At 52.4% G+C, this 23,873-nt stretch overlaps 2 protein-coding genes across 3 annotated transcripts in view; one reads left to right on the top strand and one right to left on the bottom strand.

Moving 5' to 3' along the window:
* The first annotated feature begins 4,397 nt into the window (after nucleotides 1-4,397).
* LOC113955834 (aquaporin-12-like) lies at nucleotides 4,398-7,812 on the top strand. Its single transcript, XM_027661746.1, has 3 exons — nucleotides 4,398-5,440; nucleotides 5,915-6,031; nucleotides 6,923-7,812. Exons 1-3 carry the CDS (start codon nucleotides 4,702-4,704, stop codon nucleotides 7,096-7,098), a joined length of 1,032 nt encoding a protein of 343 aa, XP_027517547.1. The 5' UTR covers nucleotides 4,398-4,701; the 3' UTR covers nucleotides 7,099-7,812.
* Nucleotides 7,813-9,596: 1,784 nt separating this feature from the next.
* The window catches only part of LOC113955832 (galactose-3-O-sulfotransferase 2-like), a 15,623-nt gene continuing 1,346 nt past the window's right edge, over nucleotides 9,597-23,873 (bottom strand). Inside the window, exons 1-4 of one of the 2 annotated variants that reach the window (XM_027661742.1) lie at nucleotides 17,273-17,346; nucleotides 12,825-12,935; nucleotides 11,244-12,156; nucleotides 9,597-10,576 (exon numbers count right to left, since the gene is read on the bottom strand). In XM_027661742.1, coding sequence (XP_027517543.1) covers nucleotides 9,719-10,576; nucleotides 11,244-12,156; nucleotides 12,825-12,935; nucleotides 17,273-17,301 — 1,911 coding nt within the window. In that variant the 5' untranslated portion in view covers nucleotides 17,302-17,346 and the 3' untranslated portion in view covers nucleotides 9,597-9,718. Of the gene's footprint in view, nucleotides 10,577-11,243; nucleotides 12,157-12,824; nucleotides 12,936-17,272; nucleotides 17,347-23,873 lie in introns of those variants that run through there. The other variant, XM_027661743.1, reaches the window with a different exon arrangement.

Genomic DNA, 23,873 nt, shown 5'->3' with positions numbered 1-23,873 from the left:
TCCAGCTCAAGCCAAGGACATCTAATGATTTACTTCAGGTTTGAGTCCGGTTTATTTGATTCCAGATGAAGTTTCCTGTCTGAGTTGTGAATGTCAAGGACTCACCGTGTCCTGTGTTTCCCATGTGTTGTTGGGAAATGGGCTCTTCCCCTTTCTTGCATGTTGTACAAGCTTTGCTCATACCACTGACAAAGGGAAATGAAGAAACCACTTGTCTCCAGCAACTGTTTCACCCAGACACAAGAAAGTTGGTTTGCCCAGTTGTTCTCCTCAGGTTCATCAGTTTTTGTAGCTTCTTTGTCTTTATATATAGTTGACCCTTAATGCATTTAAACTGATGTTTCTGTAACACTGCATTAAAGTGATTTGGCATTTAATTTATGGGGGAAGAAGTGAACAGGAGGAGGGAGAAGGTGCTCAGTGGAACTCAGTATTATCTGTATTTTGGTGTTTGAGCTACTTGAAGAGATGGGTTTGGGCTGATGATGGTTTGCACAGCTCAAAGTTGCATGTCCCTGATAAATCTTCGTCAACCTTGTGTGAACTTGGTCATCCCTTACAAGTACCTGCCTGAGACTAAACTCAGGAGGAGCTCCGTGTTTGGGGATCAGTTTATTCAAGGTTGAGTATTTAAAACAATGTTCTTGAAGAGAGTCAGTTTGGGGTCAGCAGTTTCTCCCTTTCGGGGCTGCTGTTTGGTTGCAGTGAGTGTACTGCAAAGCTGAGCCACACACTGGTTAAAAACAGGATGGCTGAAAACTGCGGATCTTCCTTTCACTGGCATTTTCCCAGTGGTGCCTGAAGAACATGGTCGGGTGCAGTGCAGTTCCTGTGGCTCCTGGGCTGGGGCACAGCAGTGTCTGCAGCTGCTGCTCCCAGGGGTTTGTACAGCTGCATTTTTTCCTTTTTCTATAACTTGGATTTTGCTCTCAAGATTGTCTTTAATAAAAATAGCCGTCCTCAGTCATGTGAGAAAGTGAAGTGAAAGTGTGCTGAGCTCAGCTGAACTCTTGGTGTTCCTTTCCAGATGTGTGGAGGAAGCAGGTTTTACCAAGAGATTCTCTCGCTACTTGGAATTCAGCCTAAGGAAAGACATTTTTCCTCAAAGAAAAAAGAGGAGGGAGGGGAAAATACCAACAACTGAGAACAATGAATTTCTGATTGTAACTTCTCTACCTACAAGGGAGCAGGGCGGGGCAGTACAGCTCCTCATGCTGTTGTTCCCGTATCCCAGTGGTGATGCTGCTTTTTCCGACTGGTGTCTGCAGGAGGAATATCTTGCAGCACATCATAACTTACATTCACAGATTTGTTAAGGTTGGAAAAGGCCTTTAAGATCATCAAGTCCAACAGCCAACCTTGATTTCAAGTCTCAGTTACCCATTGACCCGAGTATTGAAACAGCGTGTAAGGACTGATGACTTCTTTTTTTTCATAGTTATTTTTTAATGGGATTTTCCCACTGGGAAGTTACTGGTTGCTCATTCTCTTTAGGACATAACAGGCCGCCAGACTTCTGCTTTGGAGATGTGTTGAGTCAGTGGAGAGAAGGATGGGCCTGGAAGAGCAGACAGTCTGTTCCAAGGCCCGGATATGTCTCCATTCATGGATGTCTCAATGCATACACTCCAGGTTCTGGTGTTTCCTGAAGGGCTGGTGAATAATTAATCCAGCTTGGAGTAACTGTGGATCAATGGCAGAGATGTTGATGTGACTCAGGGAATCTCCACAGGACACTCTGGAAGGGGAACATCTGCCCACACTGGGTAAGGGGTGACCTTCCTCAGCACAGATGTCTCCCTGGAATTCCTCGAGGTTTCTAGAGCCAGGGATGACACATCTTTGTTATTTTGTCCTCCAGTGAATGTTTATTCTAAGGATTCTGGCCTTTTTCACGAAGCACAATTAACTCCTGGCTCTCCTGGAGCCCTTTCCCCTGCTTCTCTCTGGGAGGAAACCTGCTGCAGTTCCTGCTGCCTCGTCACAGCAGCTGAGAGCAGGTGGCTGCTCTTGGAGGGCTCTTATCCACCCCCTGCCCACCAAAACTCCTCTAAAATAACCTTATAACTGGGGGGGTTTTGTAGCTGTTACCTCTTGGTGGGTGGCTCTGTTCAGTTCCTGTGTTTTTGGAGAGTGTTTATTCTTCTTAATTGTGGAAGTGCCAACTTGGTTCCCTGTCCCATGGCTAAAATCCCCTATTTAAATATCTGCATTTTAAGCTGTTTTTGTTCTTGACAGCCTTGGAAGCGAGTTGGGTTTAGAAAAGACACTGATGTTCCACCCACAGAGAAGGGTTTTTTTGGTGGGAGTATCTGAATTTTTACAGTCTTGTTTCTAGAAGAGCAGCCCTGTAAAGCTGTGTGGATTTTGCTGTCAGCACTAACACGAGCGAGGGAATAAGCCCCTGGCGTTATTTAATCCCACAGTTATCCTTGGAATCAGCAGCTTCCAGCTCCCCCCTCTCCAGCCTGGGTTAAGTGTCCCACCATTGCAGGATGTGCTGTGGGCATAATGGCAGATAGTTTTTAAACACCTCAGAACATTTATTTCCTAAGACCCAACTCTTAAAACACTTGAAAAGAATGGAAAAATCAGCTCCTGGGGGAAGGAAAAGGTGTTGGAATTTTTTTCCCAGTTTTACCGTGGGTATCACAATCTGCTTCCCATGAGCTGGCAGTTCTCTTCCAGGGTCTTGATTTGGGCTGGTGTTGCTGGGTCCTTGTAGAGTTTTGTTTCTAAAGAGAAAACTCTGCAGGTTTCTCTACTTCTGAGAAACAGAAGTTACAGGAGATGGAAAGAAATGAGCTGGATTGTGATGTTACAGTTTTTTGTTATTGGTTCTGCAGGGATGAGCAGCTTTGGCCAGCACTTTTAACACTGTCAGAGGTCAGTTTTCATGACAAAATGATTATTTTATGAGTCTCTTAAAGCATGTTTTATCATCTGTTATTCAAGCAAAACCATTTGTTCATTTGAGGTGAAAGAGGCACACTTGGCCTCTCACCTGGAGGGAGAACTGGGTTAAAAATGGTCACACTGGGATAAGTTGTGAGGCTGGCTGACCAAAAGCAGGGCAGTTTTGGGGGGGGAGGAGGGGAGACCTTGGGTGATGGGCTTTTGGCAGCATGGTCCCTCTCCTTGCTCAGACTTCCCATGGTTTCCAAAGCAAGTGCTGTGACCAATGATCCGAGGGGACCTTCCCTAAACCACTGTGGGGTGGGCACTTGGGGATAGAAACGAGGGGGAGGGAAGATGAGGAGAGGGAAAGGGAGAGTGTTGCAGGGGGAGATGCTGAGCTGAGACTTTCACCAACATCCCCAAAATGCCCTCCCCAAAGGTCCTGTTTCTTTTCCAACGTGCCAAGGGCTGTCTGGGGAGAGGCCAAGCAGCTCCAATGCCTTTGGAGCATCTGCTCCTGGTTTTCATGGCTTAGTCTGTGTCACTGTAGCCAGTTTGAACTGTATGAGGTGCCTCATCCCTGGCTCAAGTGTACTTCAAACCTGTGTTTCCTGGCAATTCCTTTTATAAATAACATGGGGGTTGGGAATAAAATGGCATTAATGGAAACTGCTGGCTCTGTGTGTGTCGGGGAGCTGAGAGGAGTTTGGGACACCCACCATCACCCCTGCCCTGGGGATGAAGGAGATGCTGTTCTGCCTTTAGGGATGGAAAATGTGGGATCAGGGTGTTCTTACTGCTGCTGCAGAGCAGGGAAGTGACCCAGGAGACACATGAATTGTTTGTCATAGAATCACAGAATTGTTTGGGTTGGGAGAGACCTTAACTCTCATCTCATTCCACCCCCCTGCCAAGGGCAGGGACACCTTCCTCTAGCCCAGGTTGCTCCAAGCCCCCTCCAGCGTGACCTTCCAGGGATGGGGCAGCTGCAGCTTCTCTGGGCAACCTGTGCCGGGGCCTCACCACCCTCACAGGGAAGAATTGTTTGGGTTTAGCCCAAATGAGATCAGATGTTTCAATGGGTTTACAAAGTCAGGTAATGATGATGCCATGGGAGGGTTTTGGTGGAGCTGGGAAAGATCCCATCCCCAATATTTGTGTTAACAGCAGGAGCAGCTGAAATGTTGCTGTCGCAAAAGTGCCACCTGCAGACCAATGGCACATGTAATTAGTGCCACCTCCACCAAACCAGGGTATTAAGACAAGGGTGGGGAGCAGTGAGCAAGCCAGGTTTTCAAATTGGCTGAAGATGGACTTTACTGTGGCTGAGTGGCTCTTCTCTGGAAAAAATGGGAACCCTTGGATAGGTTGCTGGGTCCCTTCATGTCCCAGGCTTTGGGAATGGGGTGGTAGGTTGTGTTTTATCATAGAACCCCAGAATGGTTCGGGTTGGAAGGGACCTTAAAGCTCATCTCATTCAACCCCCTGCCATAGGCAGGGACACCTCCCACTAGCCCAGGATGCTCCAAGCCCCATCCAACCTCGCCTTGGAAACTTCCAGGGATGGGGCAGCCACAGGGATTGGAGCCAAGCAGAAAACAAATTAAGGTTTTTGCTCCTTTTGGGAGACCTGGCAGCTCTGGGGAGCTGCTGGGGGCTCTCAGGTGTGAATGCTGTGCTTGGGGGCCCAGCAAGGATAAAACTGGCACCTCCTTCCTGGGACAAACACCGTGTTGGCTGCTCCAGCTGCTGTGATTCCATCAGCTCCTGGAGGCAGCTGGCATTGCCCTGCAGAGGCCACACATGTGGCATTTCCCAGGCCTGTCAGGCTGTGCCACGTTTGCTTACACGGAGCTTTATAAAGAGGAGCTGCAGGAGCTTCCTCTGCTCCTTCCCAGGGTTTGGTCCAGACTCTCCCCCAGCACAGCCCTCACTATGGACGCCCTCAATGTCTCCATTGCTTTTTTTTTCCTGGTTGTTGGGATGTGCCAGGTGCTCAGGTGGCTTTCCAAGAGGCTCCTGTCTCCCAGAGCATATGGCTGCCTTGCCAGAGAACTTGCTGGCTCGTTACAGCTGTGCATGAGCTGCCTGGAGCTGAGGATGCTGATGGAGATCGGCCCATGGGGGGGTGGCTTTGGCCTGGACATGGTCTTGACTCTGCTCTTCCTTCTCTTCGCTGTTCATGGTGCCTCTTTTGATGGAGCATCTGCCAACCCAACAGTCTCTGTCCAGGAGTTCCTGCTGCTCGAGTCCAGTCTCCCAGCCACAGCTGCCAAGCTGCTGGCCCAGGGTGTGGGCACGGGGACAGGCTGGGCTGTCACCAAGCTCTTCTGGTCCTGGGAGCTGACACAGTTCCACTTCATCCAGAGCCTGATCTCATCGGAGTGCAGCTCCTCCATCCACACCTCCCTGCCCCACGCTGCCCTCGTGGAAGGCACCTGCTCTTTCCTGTTCCACCTCGTCCTCCTCAAGTCACGTCAGAGTCACCCCATCTGCCGGGTCCCTGCGCTGGCAGCGACCGTCACCTTCCTGACCTACACAGGTGAGCAGCACTCCTGAGTCATTTGAAAAAACACCAAACTTGTGGGGGAGGGACAGCCCCTTTTACGTCTTCTAGGACTGGAGAGGTAACGATTAACAAGGTAACAACTGCCAAGATGTTTGTTTTCTGCTTTATTTGGGGAACAATCACTTTGGGATGAAGACGGCAGTTTAGGATATTTGGGCAGCAGGTGAATGTTGGCACTTGAGAAGCCAGTTGGCCCAGGACTGGGATCACTTCTCTTCAGTGTCCCCTAATGCAACCTCTCAGCCCCAAACTGAGCTTTTCTGCTTCCTGCAAAGCTCAGGATGACGAGGGTGGGATTTTCCCCACCCGAGGGATGCAGGGGCTGGAGCTGGGCAGCAGCAGGGATGCTCTGGGCAGGCAGGAGGGTCACGGTCTGTGGGCCCAGCTCTTTGTCAGTGTCCCAAAGGATGCAGGTGAGACCCTTGGCATGTTTCTCTTCCCACACAGCCGGATCATTCACAGGGGCCTTCTTCAACCCTGCCCTGGCCACAGCCACCACCTTCCACTGCACAGGGAACAGCTTCTGGGACTACATCCAGGTTTACTGGCTGGGGCCCCTCGCAGGTGAGATCTTCCCCGGGGCAGGGGCTGGGATGGGGGGCAGTGGGCAAGGCAGAAATGCTGGGTGTAACACAAATCATTCCTGCAAGGGGCTGAACTTGGGTCTTGGCAGTGGCAAGTGTTATTTTTCCTCCAGCTTCCTTGTCTCTGGAGTCATCTCTTTGCTATCCAAGTTTTTAATCTAATTTCTGCACAGGACGTGGGCAAAACTCTACCTGAGGCCTGAGTTTGGGGGAGATAAAGCAAAGGTGTTTTGGAGCAATGACAGGCTGAGCTGTGGTTTGGGGTTGTCCAGAGCTTCAGGATGATCACAGGGAGCTGGATATGGGCTGCCTTGAATGCAGAAAGTGGGGACAACTCCCTGACAGGAGGGTGAAGAAGGGTGGAGGTTGGTCTCTTCTCCCAGGTAACAAGAGGAAGCAGCCTCAAGTTATGCCAGAGGAGGTTTAGGTTGGATATCAGGGAAAATTTCTTCCTGAAAGTGTGGTCAGGCACTGGCACAGCTGCCCAGGGCAGTGGTGGAGTCACCATCTCTTGAGGGATTTAAAAGCCATGTGGATGGGGCACTTGGGGATATGGGTTGGGGGGGGGGCAATAGTTGGATTCAGTGGTTTTGGAGGGCTTTGCCAACCTGAATGATTGTGTGGCAAAAGACTACTGGGGTGGTTTGTGGCCCTTTTGGGTCAAAACAAGCTTATTACATTAAGGAAACACTGGTGAAATTCTTCTTAAAGCCATACAGCAGAGGTCTGTCAGCTCTCAGTGAGGGCTTCAGTGGTGCTGAGCTGCCTTTTGGTCACGGTGAAGGTCGTGGGTTTGGAAATCGCGGCTGAGCCGTTGGGAGGGTGGAGGTGCTCAGTGCAGGACACGGAAGGGTCTGTGCTCTCATTCCAGGGATGTTTGCTGCCCTCCTGCTGTACCAGGGCAACATCCCACGGCTCTTCCAGAAAAACCTCCTCTACAGCCAGAAGAGCAAATACAAGATACCTAAGGTGAAGGTGACAGTGCACGAGGAGGGTGATGAAACGAAGAGGAAGGGGGGGAAGAGCAACTCCGAGCCTCGTGCCTGAGCCGTGGGGCAGAGGGGGTCCTGGCAGCCCCTCTCCTGGGGAAGAGTTTCCAGGCATGGAAGATTTTGCTGCTCATCCTGCATATTCAGTCCCTACCACCAGGTGAAACTGTTTTAAAGCATCGCAAAGGAATCCTTGCAGGATGTCCCTGAGCTCCTTTGGGAATAGCTTTGAAAGACTCCCTGGAGAGCCCAAAATGTTCCAAGCCTTTGTTGTTAGCTCGGTGAGAAAAAACCTAACACTTTTGCATAAATTGCTAATTGTCTTGTATTGCCAGGAAGCTCACAGAAAGACTATTACATGGGCAGGCTTGAGCAACCCTGGGTTATTGTGTTGTGCAACGCCTGAAATAACCTCACTGGGTCTCTTGCAGCCATAAAACCAAAGTATAAACCAGTAACTGCCTTGGAAACCTAGGATGGGGAGGAAGCAGGCTTTGATCTTTCGAGTTATTAATGAACATTGGTCAAAAAGTGGTGGGGTTTGAGTCAGGCTTGAACTGAGGATGTTGAGTTGCACAGGCTGAACCTGGCAGGTCTTGGAGAGGAATTAAAAATGCTCCAGGGCAAGTGAATTCACTGGCCACGGGAGACCCTGCTCCTCTGGGGGTGTGCTTGGCCAGGGTTTTGGTGCTGTAAAACATCAAGAAATGGAGCACAAAGGGTCTGTGGTGAGAAAAAAAAAAAGAGACCCAGGCAGCCAGTGTGGTTGAGCAAGTGCATCCCTGGGCTCCGTTTCTTGTCTATGCAAAATATTCCTAAAGATAAAATTGTGGTTTGTGGAATAATAATAATAAAAAATGTTGTGGTTGGCATTTGAGTCAGTGATGTCCTGTGAGCTCTGCTGAGGGATATCAGCCCATCTGATCCCTGAAAATGGGAAACACCTGCTGGGTGAACGGGGATGCCCCCAGGCTGTGCTGGGCCTACGGCCCTCCATGGATGCTGCATCCCAGGGCTCTCTCCACAGGGAAGAGCACAGGGGGGACACAATGCTCTGGCTGTGCCAGTGTCCCTGCCCTGGGTCAGCTTTGCAGGAGCTCGAGCAGGGACAGTCTCCTCCTATTTCCTGAGGTGCAAACAGGGAATAAGGAAGGGGCACCCAACTGAAATCCAGAGTGAGGGTGTCAGATGCAGGTTTGGTACCTGGCACCCAGCCCTGCTCTTTCCTGCACTCTGCTGTGTCCCATGAGGGGTTTTGGGGATGATCCCAGGGTGTTGTACTGCCCCTGGGCTGTCCATCCCTGTTGTTTTTCTCTGGGGTGACCTGCAGGCCCCTCAGGAACCCTAAGAGGATCCAGACCTCTGCAAGCCATGAGCCCACACCACATCCCAACAGGAGAAATGAGGGAAGGAACCAACACAGCAATGTGGGGATGTGCCCCAGAGATTAAACTTTATGGAATGAAAACACCCCAAAAACCATGCAGCAAACACCCCCAAAATGGTGCCCCCACATCGTGCCTGGCCTGATGCTTCACACTGCCCCGGAAAAGGCACTGGGAGCACAGTCTGGCTTTTGTCCTGGTTAAACAGAGCAGGAAACAGGACACCTTTGGGTGTAAACCTAAACCTTCGAGGCTCGAGGTGGCTGCCCCACGGAGAGCCTGGGATGCTCAGATCCTCCCCCCCCCCGCAATTTTTCCTGAACCTCTTTTGGTTTGGCAATCAGCTGAAAACCCAGAGGTGGGGCCTCCATTTATCCCAGCTGATTTGCTGGCTCTGCTTTTGATTTGTGGATAAGTGCAGGGTGCGAAAAGTAAGGCTGACTCGCCCACCACACCCTGTTCTTGTGGTCCCTTTCCCCAGGCAGAGTGTAGGATGTTCCTATGGCTGCTCCAGACAGTGGATTGAGATGTCTGGCTGCAGAGATGCTCATGAGACATCCCCCAGTCCCATGGGTATGGAATTTGCAGTCTGACACCCTGGTGCCAGAGCATCAACTCCAGGGTAGGATGCTGATCCTATAAATGCAGCGTCCGAAGGCAACACGTCACCACAGAGCCGGGGAAAAAAATCGCTGGATTTTTCCTTTTTTTTTTTTTTCTCTTTTCAAGATGTTTTCAGATATTTGGGCTCTGTTTCTTGGGCTGCTGGGGAAAGTGTCTACCAGGCAGATTGTCTACTGGGGCAAACTGATGTAATTAAGGGGAATTTAAGGAGTGGCAGTGGATATTGTTATTTTTAATTAAGAGGCTGCTTTTCCAGCACGGTAGCGTTAAGGCAGAGCGGAGGAGAGCTGCAGCTGGACAGACAGACAGACTCATTCCCAAGCTGTAAATCAAACTCCACGGCTCTGATTTACAGCTTGGCTGTTGCAGTCTCTGGCGTGGGGACTGGGGCTGCCTTCCTGGATCTGCTCCCCACTGCCGAGGCTTCAGCTGCTGACTGGAGGGGGGGAGTTCCCTCTGGAAAAGTCATGTTGAGCCCCTGGGACCCCCCCCGTTGCAGCCCGTCCTGCTTGTGCACAGTCCTGCATAGACAGAGGTGACTGGGGGCTGCCAGCAGCCCCCATCCCACCCCCTCTCCAGGGCAGGAGCAGCCCCCAAGCCCAGGATCTGAGTGCCTCACTGTCCTCAGCCAAGGCGGCTGGAGAAGATGCCTGGAGGGGGCAGGGACGCTCAGTGTTTGGTGCCCTCCAGCCGGTGCTGTGGGGCACTGCCTTGCCCAGAGGGAGTGGGCTGGGGGGTCTCGGGGGGCTCTGGGGGGAACTGCTTCTTGTAGAGAGCGCTGCTGTACTGCAGCTCCGGGGTCACGAGGCGCCGGCACATGTGCTCCGTCTCCTTATCCAAGCCCTGCTTGAGGTTATAGCCCAGGATCCTGGCACCGCCGTGCTGCAGTGGCCGCAGGGAAGAGTCCTTGATGTCCTTCGGGGCCACACTGCCCGTGCCCTGCAGGCAGGTCCTTGCCAGCTCCGCCTGCCGCTCCCGGAGCGCCTTCACCTCCTGCTCCATGCGCTCCCGGCCGATGTCCTGGTCGATCCTTTCCCAGAAGGTCCTGTTGAAGTGGGTGTAGATTTCCCAGTCCAGCCTGTTCCACTCCTTTATCTTCTCCACAATGCTGTCCGAGAGGGAGGACTTGGTACTGCTGTCCCTGGTGTTGAGTGGGAAGGAGACGACGCTGTCCAGGTCCCAGCACAGCATCTCCTTCAGGAGCACCATGGACTCGTCGAAGTACTCAGAGATGAGGACAAAGTCAAAGGACGCCTCGATGGCCTTTACCATGAGTTGCACCCGCTCAGCAGACACCTCTGCATTGGGGTTGAAGCCAAAATCGAAGGTCATGAGGTTCTTGGCATAGTTGCTGTCGCCCATGGCGGGGTTGTAGTAGAGGTGTGGCTGGCTCAGGAACTCCTCCAGGCTGCGCACGCGGGAGAAGGCTGATGCGCCCTTGTAGTATATGAAGGAGGACTCCATGAGCTGCACGGGGTTCCTCAGGATGGAGAAGTAGATGGCAGAGCTGGGCACCACTTTCCGCACCTGTGGAGGAGCAAAAGGAGGGTTTAAAGGTGGGGTAGGGACAAGAGACCCGCTTGCCCGCAGTCCTGGCAAGCAGAGGTGCTCACTGGGGTGGGAGATGGTGGGTGCTGGGGAGGGTTTCAAGGTGCAGCTCATCCAAGGAGCTGTGGAGAGCCCCAGAAGAGGCACATGAGGGGAGCAGTGACCCAACCTCCCCACCATGTGCTGCCACACCTGTGTGGGCTTTCTGGGATGGAGATACATCCCGTCTCCTTGCCTTTCCCAAGACCTGTGTATCATCAAGTGGCATCCAGAGGGGTGGATGCTGGGCATGGCTGACCTGAACTGATGCACTTTAGATGTTCTCCTCTGGTGGTTCCCTGATGGCCTGTCCAGAGAACAGGATGTCTCCAAGGGCCCACCAGACAAGAAGGTATTGATAGCTGCTGACAGCTACAGATGCTGTCTCCCATCTTGTCATGGGTCAAAGCAGAGTGACTCAACAAACCTGCTCCCAGAAGCTCTCAGGAGATGCCAACAATGTGAAAGGTACCCGTGAGCAATCCTGGCTGTCTGTGATTCATCCCTGAAGAGTTTACATGCTTTACAGGTGCCCCATCCTGTGCCCCATGAGCCCCTGTCTCCCTCCCCTGCTCGCCCTTCCCAGTGGTTGTGGCTTTGCCTGTACCTCCGGCTGCAGGAATCGCATGTGGTGGCAGAGGATGTTGAACCGCCGGGGGCTCTTGGGGGAGAAGCCCTGCACGAACCTCGCCATGAAGTGGCGGGGGTAGAAGAGCTGGAAGCCCCCGCCGAGGGGGAAGGCGAAGGTGAGGTTGTGAGTCTCGCCGAAGCGGAAGAGGACGTTCATGACGGTGCTGCTGGCGCTCTTGTGCACCTTGAGGAAAACAATGTCAGTCTGGGGCTCACACGTCTTCCCTTGAGGGGTGACTCCTCTGGCCTGCCAACCTCCTCCATTTGTCACCTCCTCGACCATAGAGGCTGCTGTCCAGTTTGGGAAAAATCCTGTCTCTGGGCGTGTTTTGTTAGAGTCCTCTGCCTGCAGGGGTTGAGTTGAGTTTGGGACGGGATCTGTCAGTGAACTGCTCCTCTGATGGCTGGGGGAAGCCACGGCTTGAGACTGAGACTGGTTCTGTACCTCCACCTGTGTCATTCTGACTGGTGACGTTTGCCCGTTCTCCTTAGTGCTCAGTCTGTTTGCAAAGACAGTGAACTTCCTTGTGACAGCTTCTGCCAAAACTGTGGCAATCCTGCCAGGAAGGCTCGGAGAAGGACTTTCTCTGGCTGCTTTTCTCAGGACAGGGAGCTGGGGTTTCAGCCTCGTGGGCAATAGATGAGCTTCCACGTTCTTACTGCTCTCCACAGGCTGCCATGTCCCATGCTCCTCTTGGCTGCCTGGGCTGCTTTCCAGAGAGGTCTCCCAGATGACATGCAGATCCTCGGTTGAAGTGGGGTCTGGCACAGCTTTTCTTTGCCACTGCAGGGAATTGTCCTCCCAGAGCAGGTCGGGTGTCTGGAGGCCAGAGCTGAGCCCCTGGCCCGTGCTCTGCTGCAGGTCACGCTCCACCTCACACTGGCAGTTCCTGTAACGGGAAGGAAGATGCTCAGCTGCAGAGAGCAGAAGGAATGTGCAGAGGGCAACTCCTCCACAGCCCAGTGAACCCCCCCGAGCCCTCCCACAGACACCACCAAGTGTGTTTCCCCATCTTTCTTGGGGTAGGTGGCACTGCTGGTAGGTGTAGGGCTTCACCGCTGCCCTGGGGAGTCAGGATGGGTGCAAGAAGTTGGGCTTGATGAGCTCAGAGATGTTTTCCAACCTTTAAGGATTCTATGAAGAAGAGAAGGACAGGTCAGCAGCCTGCATCAGTGCCTTTGTCTTGCTGGATCACGATGGAAGGGGCAAAGCAAGAGAAGGCAAAGTCAGAGAAGAGCAAGTTGCCTAGAGAAGCTGGAGGAACAATTGCAGATAACCCCAGACTGGGACAACTGGGCTCAAGATCTGTAGGGTGTTATGGTGAGCCAGGACAAAGCCCAGAGCAACCTGGCCTGACCCCAGAGCAGGCTCAGCTCTGACCAGGGCATAGGGGTGGGATGTGGGAGCCTCAGAGAGTCCTCTCCCACTTGGATTTTTCTCCCTGTCTAAGGAAGACCCTGTTAGGTGGTTTTCAGAAGGGTGGTTTTGAGCCCACCTCAGTGGTCAGCAAAAGGCTGGAGGATAAGGTGCAGTTCTGTAATCCTGCTTTGGACCTACCTGGAAGGCTGCAGCTTCTCCACGACTTGAAGGGCGACCAGGAGGAGGATGAGGAGGCTGAAGGAGATCCAGAGCCGACCTGGCTGGACCCTGTAGACTGCATTCAGCTTCCTGCAAGGAAACAGATATTTCAGACCATTCATGGTGAAAAGAAACGTGTGAGGCAAAGGTGCCTTGAGGCTTGTTTTATTTCTTTATCTTTCTTTCAGGTGCGGGCAGAAATGATGCGGAGGCAGTGATAACCGAGGAACCTCCGAGGCTGTGCCAAGCACTGGAGCCCAGTGGAAATTTCTAGATGGGCCACAGATATTCCTCTGAAAAGTAAACAGTGGTAACTGCCAACTCCCTTGGCTGCTCAGGGACACCTTCCTGGAGCAGCCTGTGTTCTCACCTTGGCACCAGAACAGGCGCTCTCTGCGTATTCCCTGCCCTGCCTGGTCTAGAAGTATCAGGGCTCCATCTTTATCAACCTGGACAATAAAATCTTTGTTTGCCCTGCTCTCCCTGCTCTCAGTGCCTGCTGTTAGAGGCTCCAGCAGTGGCTGAAGATGTGATGCCACCATGGGGGCCCCAGCGATGCCTCTCCAGTGCATGGCCTGGATTTTTGTCTGGTTTTAGCTGAGTCTGCAATGGCAGTGTGATTTCTACAGGTCATCAGTGCTGCGCTGTGGGGGATTGGGTTGTTTGTGGTGACATCCAGGCCACAGAAAACACTGCCATGGAGCTTCTACTGCTTGTAGGACTTGCTGCAACACCCTAGTGGAGTTTACTTGTAGTCCTAATCTTTAGTGGAGCAGCCGGGGGACTAAGTCTCCCGGAAAAAAAAATAGTTTGCATTTCATTTCTTCATGGAAACAATAATCAAGCCCTGGCAGAGGCGAAGTCACCATCCCTGGAGGGATTTAACAGACGTGTAGTTATTGCACTTGGCAACATGGTTTAGTGTGGCCTTGGCAGTGCTGGGGGAGCAATTGGACTCAATGATCTTAGAGGGCTTTTCCAACCTGAATGATTCTGTGATTCTGCTGGTTTCTACCCAGGAAGCCAATTGTTGCCTAACAGGAGATGATTTGTGCTGAAGATCTGGTTAAATCCTCTGGGGTGGGCTCTGCTGGGGTGGGGGGTTCCAGCCTGCCAGCCCCAAATGCCTGCTCTCCCCTCTCAGAGGCAGGGAGGGTCACAGGCTGCTTTACTGAGCATGAAATGGAGGGATCTAAATAGAAAGAGTTAATGAAAGCAGGAATTTGGTCAGAGTGTGCTTAGAAGCCACAGTTCTGACAGCTAATCTGTGTTGGTTGGTGTTGCTCGTTTCCTGCAGTGGTCAGATTTGAACCAAGAGAGTGGGACTAGGACCTGCTCAGACTTACTTGTCCTGGAGCTTCTTCATCTTCATGATGCTTTATCTCCTACTCCAGGCAGTCCTGTGACACGTGGGAGCAGTGCTTGCCTGGTGAGCCAGCAGTGACACAAATGTGGGCTGTCCAAAGTGGTCATGTGAGTCGGACAGGTCAGAAATTTGGGTTTGTTACTGAGAAATTGGATTTGTTCCAGAAAAAAACATCAACTGTTATGACTAAGTAGTAGTTTGATAGCGACAGTGCTGCTTCCAGTGGTTTGGACACTCATGCATATGATTCTGCCCTGCTCCCAGTAACATCCTTACCAAGCTGAAGTGCTGAGCTCCCCCCAGGAGGTTTGTAGTTTCTAAAGTACTTGGGACTGGGAAGACTGGGAGTTCTTAGGTCATGGCAGTGCTACTGGGGATTCGAAAGGCACGTAATTACTACACGTCAGCAGCACAGCCTCCCCAGACCTGATGGCAAACTGGTGGTACCCATGCTCTTTTCCACTTGAGGAGCAGGTTGCCAAGCCTGGATGAGACAGGTGTTTGGCAGATGTGCCCGTGGCTCATTGCCTGGCCATGCCAGCAGCATGAGGAGAGCCTCGTGCTGTCAGAGATGAATGGGCACAACAAGCAACAGAGCAGAAAAATGCCAAATGCTTTAACAGCACATAAAATGCCAAGGGATGTTAAAGGGAGAGGGGGAAGCAGAGACTCAAGGCTGCCCCAGAGCTGGCATGAGGAAATGCTTGTTGAAGTAACTCTCTGTAAAAGGTCAGAGACCAAAGAGGGAGAAGGCAGTGAGGGAGGAGCTGCTCCAGGATGATTCTGCCTGACAGATCTGGTCGGCAACTCAATCCAACTCTCCAAACACTCAAGGTAAGCCTACCACAAGCACCAAGAAAGGAATGAAGAGGTGAATAACTGTGACATTTAGTGATACATCCATACTCTCTCTTGGGGGGAATCTGTATAAGCACCCAGTACAAAAGCAGAATGATGCAAATCTTCTCCTCAAGTATTTGGTATAGATATAATTCTTGACTTGCCTCCACAAAGGTCCTAAACTCTCGATCTGTAGAGAACCTGGGAAAGATCCAGGTCCTTTTGCTCTTTTGAGATGGTCATTGTGTTGGTTGAACACCCAGTTGAGAACACATAACACGCGGCTGGTTGCTTGGGTCTGGTCAGGATGGCAGAAAAACAGAGCCCGCCCTTCCTTCCTCCAGGCTGGCTCTGGTGGGACACACAGGCATCAAGGAGGATGTGCTAAGCAAGTGGCAGCACTGAAGTTTGTGCTGAAGATACCCAGAAGTTGCAATGAAGGCAGCAAAATCAGGGTTAAATGGCACATGTAGCACAAACAGCTGTTCTCTTGGAGGCTGGAGCAGCTGGATGAGTTGTAGCTGGCTTCTGTGGGTAACCCCTGCACAGCCTTCTCTCCATTTAACACACCAGGATGGGATCAGGGTCATGAGTGCCTTGGGGCAGAGTTAAATACTTAAGACCAAAGCACCAGAAGATGTCCAAGGTGCGCTCGGAGCTGCTGGAAGCCGGCACTGCCCTGCAGGGTGGGTTGGGCTGTGAGAGCCCAGCTCCTGCAGAGACTCTGAAGATGCCCCCCTCTGCAGGCAGGCTGTAGCTGAAGAACCCCCTCAGATCAGAGCCTGTGTCACCTCCAAAAGTGACAAACCAGGGTGTAAAGATGTATGCAGCACCCTAGGGATGCCTTTGGCTGAGGGGTCACAGTGGCAGAGTCACAGCAGCTGAATCCTCCTGTGCTGGCTCAAGGGATTCAATCCAAACCCAATGTGCTGGTGGTTTATTTGCAAGGGATGATGTCCCCAGGAGTGTCTCAGTGCCGTGTCCCAGCAGGGCAGGGGGTGCCTGGGGCGCTGCTCGGCAGCAGGTGCTGCTGGCTCACAGCAGTACTGTGGTTTTTCCCTGCCATTATTTTCCCTCTGCTTGAAGCAGTGGAGGATGTGCTTCTGCCTGACCTGTGCCCTGTCCCAATCCAACACAGAAATCCCTGCAGGGGATGGGCCCATGGTCAGGTGGATGCCAAGCCCTGCAGGGTCCTGCTGTGGGAGGTGCTGGGGTGGAGTTCACCAGGCAGATAAGTGGCAGAAAAAGACTTTATTGTTTTACTGTGCCCAGGTGTGCTCCAGGAAGCAGCAATTTTGCACGGGGAATTACTGTACACCATCTGTACACCAGCCACAGCCTGCTTCCTCTGACCAGTAATTGGAGACTTTTTTTTTTTTTTTTTGCTATAAATAAGAAAATGGGCAAAATGATCAGTGGGACACTCAGGAGAAGATAAAGCACCACAACGAGGGCACAAGAGCACTGCCTGCCTCTGTTAGTGCCCACCCCACCCTTGACACAGCTGGGCTGGGAATGACCCTGAGCCCCCTTGCATCTCAGCCCCAAAACGCTCTCCCCCAGCCAAACGACTTTGCTGTGAAGTCAACCCTTGCCCTTCCCTGATCCTTGTTCATCCTGTCCAAACCGGAGGCTGTGGAAGAGGCACCTCACCCTACCTGCACTCACTGGGCTGGCCATTTGAAAGACTTGCACAGAGCCAGGTTTCTGCTCCACATCTACTCTGCTGGTGATCCCCTTGCCTGGGATGCAGCAGGAGGGACCAGCATCCTGCCTTTACACCTGGAGGTGGTCAAGGCCAGGCTGGATGAGCAACCTGATCTAGTGAAAGGGGTTCCTGCCCGTGGCAGGGGGGATCTAATGAGATGATCTTTAAGGTCCCTTCCAACCCAAACCATTCTGTGATTCTATGAGCCTATGATCCTACTTGCTCTCTCTTTGCCATACTCCTTCTTTTGTGGTAACAGCCTTACAAAAGATGCTGTTTTCCTGCTGCCCTTGGAACTCCACCAGAAGAGAGAAGCCCCATCACCCCAGAGTGCACTGCACAGACGCAGAGCAGAAATGCTCCTCTGCCTATTCCCATCACCACTTCAATCTCCAACTGTTTTGCAACACAGGGGGACCCACAAGGACATCACCTCTGGGTAGGCTGGAAAGAGAATTTTACTTAGGGAAACAGTATTTTACTTAAATAAATACATTAAAAAAATCCACTTACGTGATCAAATACCTCTTGAATTTCAGCATGGTGAGCTGGAGCCTTGGCTGAGGAGCAGGTGGTTATCATCAGCCTGGGAGAATGCAAAGCAAACACCCAGAGCCCGGCTTGTGTGCCTGCAGCCAGAGGCCCCTCCCCGGTGGGGCAGCTGGGATGGTGATCCCACAGCAGAGACCTTCCCACTGGTGCCCTGCACTCCAGCTCTGCCCCAGGGACTGACCAGGCTCTGCTCCGGTGAGTGGCAACTTTAGCCCTGCAAGGCACTGCCAACTCATGCGGGGGGGGGGCAGGCTGAGCAGGGCATGATGATGGGGCCACCCCACCTATGTGTGTGTCCCTGTGTCACTCCTTGATTTCACCACACCTGTTGAATTTTGCCCTCTGCTCTGCTCTTTGTGCTTGTCCCTTCTTTTCCCTTCTCGTGTTCTACTTTTTTTTCTTAGCAGAGATAGTCATGAGTGTTTGGCTCTTTATCTTGTTGATACAGTCTTCAGGTCTGTGCAGGATGAGTCACACCTCCATGACAGGGAGTCCTCTCCAATGCAGCCTGGTTTCATCCATGCTGGGCTGGGGTTATGGCAATCCCCAGCTCCCTCCTGTGCTTTCCCTCGCTGCTCCAGGCACCACTGATGTCTTGTATGTGCCATCTTCAGACTGGCCTCCCATATTCCCCTAAGCCAGCCAAGTCCCCAAGCCCTGTACTGCACCAGGATGATCAGCAACAGGACAGCCCTGCTAGGAAGCCAACTGGCTTCCAGCACCAGCAAAAAAGTGGTCACTGAATCTGCTTCTTGCTGGCTGGTGGACAAATTAAGACAACTCAAAGGAGGACTGGGAGCTGCTCTCCACAGTGGAAGTCCACAGTCAGTCCTTTGGCCAGGGTCTTCTCTCTCTGCAGTAGCTTCTCTTCCACATCCTTCCCTTTCAAACTCATCCCAGCATCCTGCACAGCATCATCCATGGCTTTGCATGACCAGGGACCCAGGGAGCAGGACTGCATGTTTCTCCTATTTGGGCACAGACACCTGGGGAGGTGGAGATGGGTGGCTGTGACATGGGCCACCAGGGCCAGTGGCTCAGGCTGTGCAACATCCCCTCTGCAGGACCAGTCACCCCATGTGCCTCCTGGCCCCAGAGGAGAGGACCCTGGCCACATGTGCTTTCCCTTGACAGGGCTCAGGAAGTACATGCTGGGCAGATAAGTCACTTCCAGCCCAGACTTTGGCTTTCTGGAGGGACAAAAGGGCCCAGCTCCCTCCCTGCCCTCTGGCTGGCAGGGAGGCAGCTGTTCCTCTCACCCTGGCACAGGCAGGTGCTGCCTCTCCCTGTCCACCTCATCAAAACCACAAGTTTGCTGTGGGGCTCTTGCATTCTCCACCCATCCTGTGCTCTGGCTCTCTGCCCAGGCTGGCAGCTTATTTGGGAGTCTGGGGCTCCTGAGAGCCACACGTGAGCTCGCTTGCGGAGATCAAATCCCTCTCTGATGCAGGGACTGAGAGTTGGTGCTTCTCCCACTCCTTCCCTCTGCACAACCATGCTCCATGCAATCCAAGCTGAATAAGGCTGCTTGGGGCATGGTGATGGGGGGTAGGTCGTGGAGGGTCTGTGAGCATTCCCCAGGCAGGACCTTGGGGAACATTCTATGGTTGCAGGGCAATAGAATGTTTGGGATCATCCAGAGGCTCGTCAGTGTGAGGGTGCCCAGACAGGCTTGATCTTGCTCATCTTTGATTGTTTCCTCTTGCTCAGTGGCTGCTGCTCAGCTCACTTGTTTCCCTAGGGACAAGCCTATTTTTCCCTGGTGACCTCGTGGAGGTTCAGTTTCCACATGTAATCCCAGTCAGGATTTTGTGTATCCTTGTTTGCAGCCTCTTTCTCGGGCATGACTTGATGCCTCTGTGGAAGAGAAACTCAAAAGGCCAAGTTCTCTGCTCCTGCAGGGATGCAGTGATGGGAAGCACAGCACAACCTCTCCTCTGTCTGTGTGCCAGAGGATGCATCTGAGGGACCTCAAGAGCTCTCTCAGGATCCGTCTGCTACCCTGCACTGTATCCCAGAGAGGCTGTGTTGGAGTGCAACCCGGATGGGATGGGACTCCACCTGTGGCCAGTTGTCTGAGGGCCTCAGTGGGGATGTCATTCCTCTGAGATCACACCCAGTGGTCTTGTCTCTCCTGCAGAGACTGGATAGGGGTCAGGATACAGGCAGGTAGCTGCACCTTTTGTAGCTGTGTCCCTTGAGGAGCAAAAGGTGCCCCTGTGGGAGGGATTGGGCACCTCCTCTGGTGGCTGCACATTCACTGCTGTTCTCAGCAGAACGCAGAAGAGAAGCCTCAAAGACTCCAGTCCATTTCTGTCCCCTGTCCCTGCTTCAGATGATGAGCAAGGAGATCTCAGCCAGCCTTGAGACGCCCAGTACCTTGCCACTCTGATGTAATGGCTTTCCTGCTTGGCCTGTCCATGGCCTAGAGGAGCTGCTAGTGGGTTTTCCTCTGGATTGTTGGACAAGCTGCATCTGGAAAGCAGCCATCTCTCATCCATTTGCAAGCCTATACCAGGGGTTGAGATGAAGTGGAACATGTGGGAAGGTGACTGCCTCTCTGGGGAGGAGGAAAGGAGACCTGTGAGCTGGATTTCCAACCCTGAGGCTAGACCAGTTGCCAGAGCAATGGGTGGTATAAGGGAAAGCACTGGCGTTTGCAGGGGCTTGAGCCTCACTGGAACGTCCACCAGCCACCTTCCTGCCTTTATCCACACCTTATTCCTTTTCCTGCAGGGTTGGGATCACTCCAGCATAAAAACAACCCAGCAGAAAGCTGTGTGTGGGTTTTTGTTTGGTCTTGCTGGAGGCAAATTCTGTTTGCCATCACCAACACCCCCTGCTGAGCCCCGAGGTGTGAGCAGCCACCTTCAGGTGAGCAGCACAACACATCTCCTTGGAAAGGTGAGAGCCAGCCAGGACCTTCCAGGCAGGAGCAGCAAAGCTCTGTTTTCCTGTTAGAGCTTGGATGCCAGGACAGTGCTGCTGCAGGAGGAAGGCCACTGCTGCTCCCTGTGACAATTCCTTGGCTAATGAGCACACCAATGTCCTTGTGTGTGTTGGCAAGAGGGAGGCAGCTGCAGCCTGGAAGGTACAGGCATTCAGGGAGGTGTCTTTGTAGGGAGCAGAGTCTGGGGTTCCGGAGAAGATGAGGAAACTGCTGCAGGGCTTTGCCAGCAGAGGCTGGGGGCAACCCCGTGGGATTTCCTGGGTTTGGCATGGCCTGCAGAGGTTTCCCTAGCAGAGATGGAGTTCCTGCTGGAAATGGCTTCTTGCTTTTGAAGCCAAAGCAGGACATCTGCAAAAACAACAAAACCTCTAAAAGAAGCAGCCAATGTTGCTTAAGTTCTGGGCAAAGCCATTAGCTGGAGGGAGAAAACCAATGTGCTACCAAAAAAGCCATATCCAGGGTTGAAATTATCCTGTGAAGGGCCAGGAGTAAAAATGCTACTGATCTCATGTTACGGGGGACTAGAAGACCTCTTGGCAGTGCCATGATAGTAGGGTAGACCTCCAAGGAATCCTGGTTGGTGCAAGGGGATGAGGAGCCCTCCCACAGGGCAGGACCAGGGTGGCACTGGCTGCATCTGCAGTGGGAGTCCAGATGCCTGAGGCCAGAGCATCCTGGCTGGAGACTTGTCCCTTTGCCTCATGCAGGTAGCTAGAGTTTGAGCACCTGGAAGGGGATTGTTGCCACTGGGATGAGTCAGGGAAGGCATGTCTGATGTGGGGCTGGGTCCCATTCCTCCCTAGGTATGACTGCAAGGTCCCTGTTCACATCACATCAGCATGTTTTCCCCTGTATTTAATTCTATTTATTTATTAAACTGTGCTTTTCTTAAGCAGCATTTCTCTTTGTCATTGTCTGCCATCATGGTCACTTTGGCCATGTCAAGCCTGGAGCTTGCTGGATCTCAAAGGGGGATGGAAAGACAAGAGGTTTGTTGTCTCCCCAACAGCAGGTCAGCCCCAGATGCAGTGATGGACTGGGGAAACCAGGGTCTGGGACATACCAATTTCCTAGGTCTGTAGACATTCCCACAAAACTCCCAATGGAGAGAAACGAGAGGGACAAGCTGTGCCCTCACTGCCAGCAAACCCTTTGTGCAGCTTTTCTGTTTGCTTTCCAGACCCATTTCCAGACAGACCTGTTCATGGAGCAACCCATGATAATTTCTAGATGACTCTCCCAGGGTATCCAGCCTGCTGTGTTATCAGCAATGTGCAAGTTTGCTTTCCTAGTCGTTCTGAAATCTATCACACCATGGGCCTCCCCTTCCGCCGCCATTGCTGCCATCCATTACCACCCACCTAAACTGATATTTAGTTAATTTTACACTTTGCAGAGTGAGCTGGGCATGCTCATTTGACCAGCTTTCAACAGCTCTCCTGGGACATGGAAGTCAGCCTGCTCTGTGGTGCTGTGCCCATCGATACCAGCTCTCTGTGGAAGGATGCTCAGGGAACAAACGCATCCACCTGGGAAGTCAGCAGCAAGGCGTGGTGAGAGCCGAGTGCAGGACCAGTGCTGTGGCTGCTGTGCTGTGTGGGATCCCACTGTCACGGGGATCTTGTCCCAGAGGGGACAAGGCAGAGCCTATGGCAACACCAGGCAGAGCTACTCTTGAGTGGGAAGGCTGAAGAGCAGGTGGATGAGCTCAGGGTTAGGTGAGAAGGACGCCGTTGCTCCTTTGTATGAGTTTTGACTGGCGTTGGGACTTTGCCCCTAACTGTACTTTTATTTGTTCTTTAATCTGGGTCACCTTATCAGAACCCTTTGAACAGCCAAACACATCCCTGCTTACCTGAGGAACAGGCTTTGCTGTTTCTTTTTGATTGGTTTTGTTTGCTTACCAAAGACCTCCAAGAGATTAGGGTGATGCCTCACAAACCTGGGCTTTGTCTTGGAGCCTCTGAAGGCTGCAGTGCTTGCAGGACTTGGGCACTGAAAGAACTCTATATTTTAGGGCGACTTTGACATTAGACCAGATCCCTCAGAGCCTTGTAGGATCCAGGGTCTTCTGAACCATCCTGAGACTATCCTTGTTGTTTTCTCCAAACAAAACACCTGGTTACATGTTACTGGGAGGACTTGCTGGTCTGTCTGCAGAAGAAACAAAAGTGGGCATCCCAAGCACAAGATGCCATGGGCCCTCCACAGCAGAGATAGGAAGAGCCCCCCCTTGTCATTAAATTTTGTCCAGTTCTGAGCTCCTCAGTACAAAAAAGACATGAAGCTCCTGGGGTGGGTCCAGAGGAGGGTGACAAAGATGATGAAGGAACTGGAGCATCTCTTACAAGGAAAGGCTGAGGGAGCTGGGCTTGTTCAGTCTTGAGAAGAGACACTGAGAGGGGACCTCACCTATGTCTGTCAGTGTCTGCAGGGAAAGGTCAGAGGCTGTGCTTGAGGCTGCCCAGCCGTGGGACAAGAGGCCATGGGCAGAAACTGATATTCAGGAAGAACTTCTTCCCTGTGCAGTGACCGATCACTGGAACAGATTGTCCAGAAAGGGTGTGGAGTCTCCCTCACTGGAGATATTCCAGAACCATCTGGACACAACTGTGTGCCATGTGCTCTGGGATGACCCTCCTGGAGCAGGGAGGTGGGACCAGATGAGCCTCTGTGGTCCCTTCCAGCCTGACCCAGTCTGTGCTTCTGTGGGTGAATTTCATGCGGTTTAGTTTGCTCCCATTGACTCCTGTCCTGTCATAGAGTACTGCTGAGAAGAGCCTGGCTTCCTGCCTTCATTCCCTCCCATCAGATGTTTATACACATTTATGAAGTCCTCCTGAGACTATTTTTCCCCAGGATAAACAACTCAAAAGCTCTCACAGCTGCTACTTGTAAGAAGGATGCTCCAGGCCTTCATCGCCTTTGCGGCCTCGCATTGAACTGGCTCCAGTCAGTGCATCTCTCTTGTGCTGGGGAGCCCTGAGCTGGACCCAGCAGCAGCAGTGTGACCTCACCGGTACTGAGCAGAGTGGGCAAGGAGGCTGCTGGAGCTCAGGAAGCTGTGTTTGACCTGGGAATGGCCAAAGATGTTTTTAGGATTCTCCAGGGCCAGTGGGAGCCCTGTGCTGCTGCATCTGAGCTGGAGGAGTGCATAAGTGCTGGGTCCAGCCCTGGCTCTGCCTCAGGCAGTGCCTGGTGCCCACAACAAAATAGTGGATGTGGTTTTCAGATGAAGCCTGGACAGAAAGGCCATATTGATCGAGGGAAACTGGGTGGAGCAGGTGTTTACTAAGCAAACACCTTTTGAAACATATCAGCAGGCAAACAGGGTGGGGATCTCATGGTCTGATGCTGCCTCTTATTTATGGAATGCATGACAGGGTGCCCAGATAATTGTGCCTCACCTGGCGGAAAACCCCAACAAAACAGAGCGAAATCTAGAAGAGGTTTTATGTTTTCTAGGAAAGCTACGGCATCAACCTATGTCTACTGAACAGATACAGTTACCCCTGTCACTACAGGACAGACATTGAGGGGCTGAAGCGTGTCCAGAGAAGGGAATGGACCTGGGGAAGGGTCTGGAGAGGGAGGGACTGGAACAACTCTGGG

Source organism: Corapipo altera, unplaced genomic scaffold (assembly GCF_003945725.1).
Source record: "Corapipo altera isolate COAL_440 unplaced genomic scaffold, ASM394572v1 175, whole genome shotgun sequence".
In the NCBI taxonomy this organism is placed as follows: domain Eukaryota; kingdom Metazoa; phylum Chordata; class Aves; order Passeriformes; family Pipridae; genus Corapipo; species Corapipo altera.
This window is presented reverse-complemented; position numbering and strand designations above follow the sequence as displayed.

Bases quoted from the DNA above. Each gene is read 5' to 3' on its own strand.
- LOC113955834 (XM_027661746.1), top strand. From the start codon at position 4,702: ATGTGGCATTTCCCAGGCCTGTCAGGCTGTGCCACGTTTGCTTACACG. The intron at 5,441-5,914 runs GTGAGCAGCACT...CTTCCCACACAG, and splicing joins CACCTTCCTGACCTACACAG to CCGGATCATTCACAGGGGCC. The intron at 6,032-6,922 runs GTGAGATCTTCC...CTCTCATTCCAG, and splicing joins CTGGCTGGGGCCCCTCGCAG to GGATGTTTGCTGCCCTCCTG.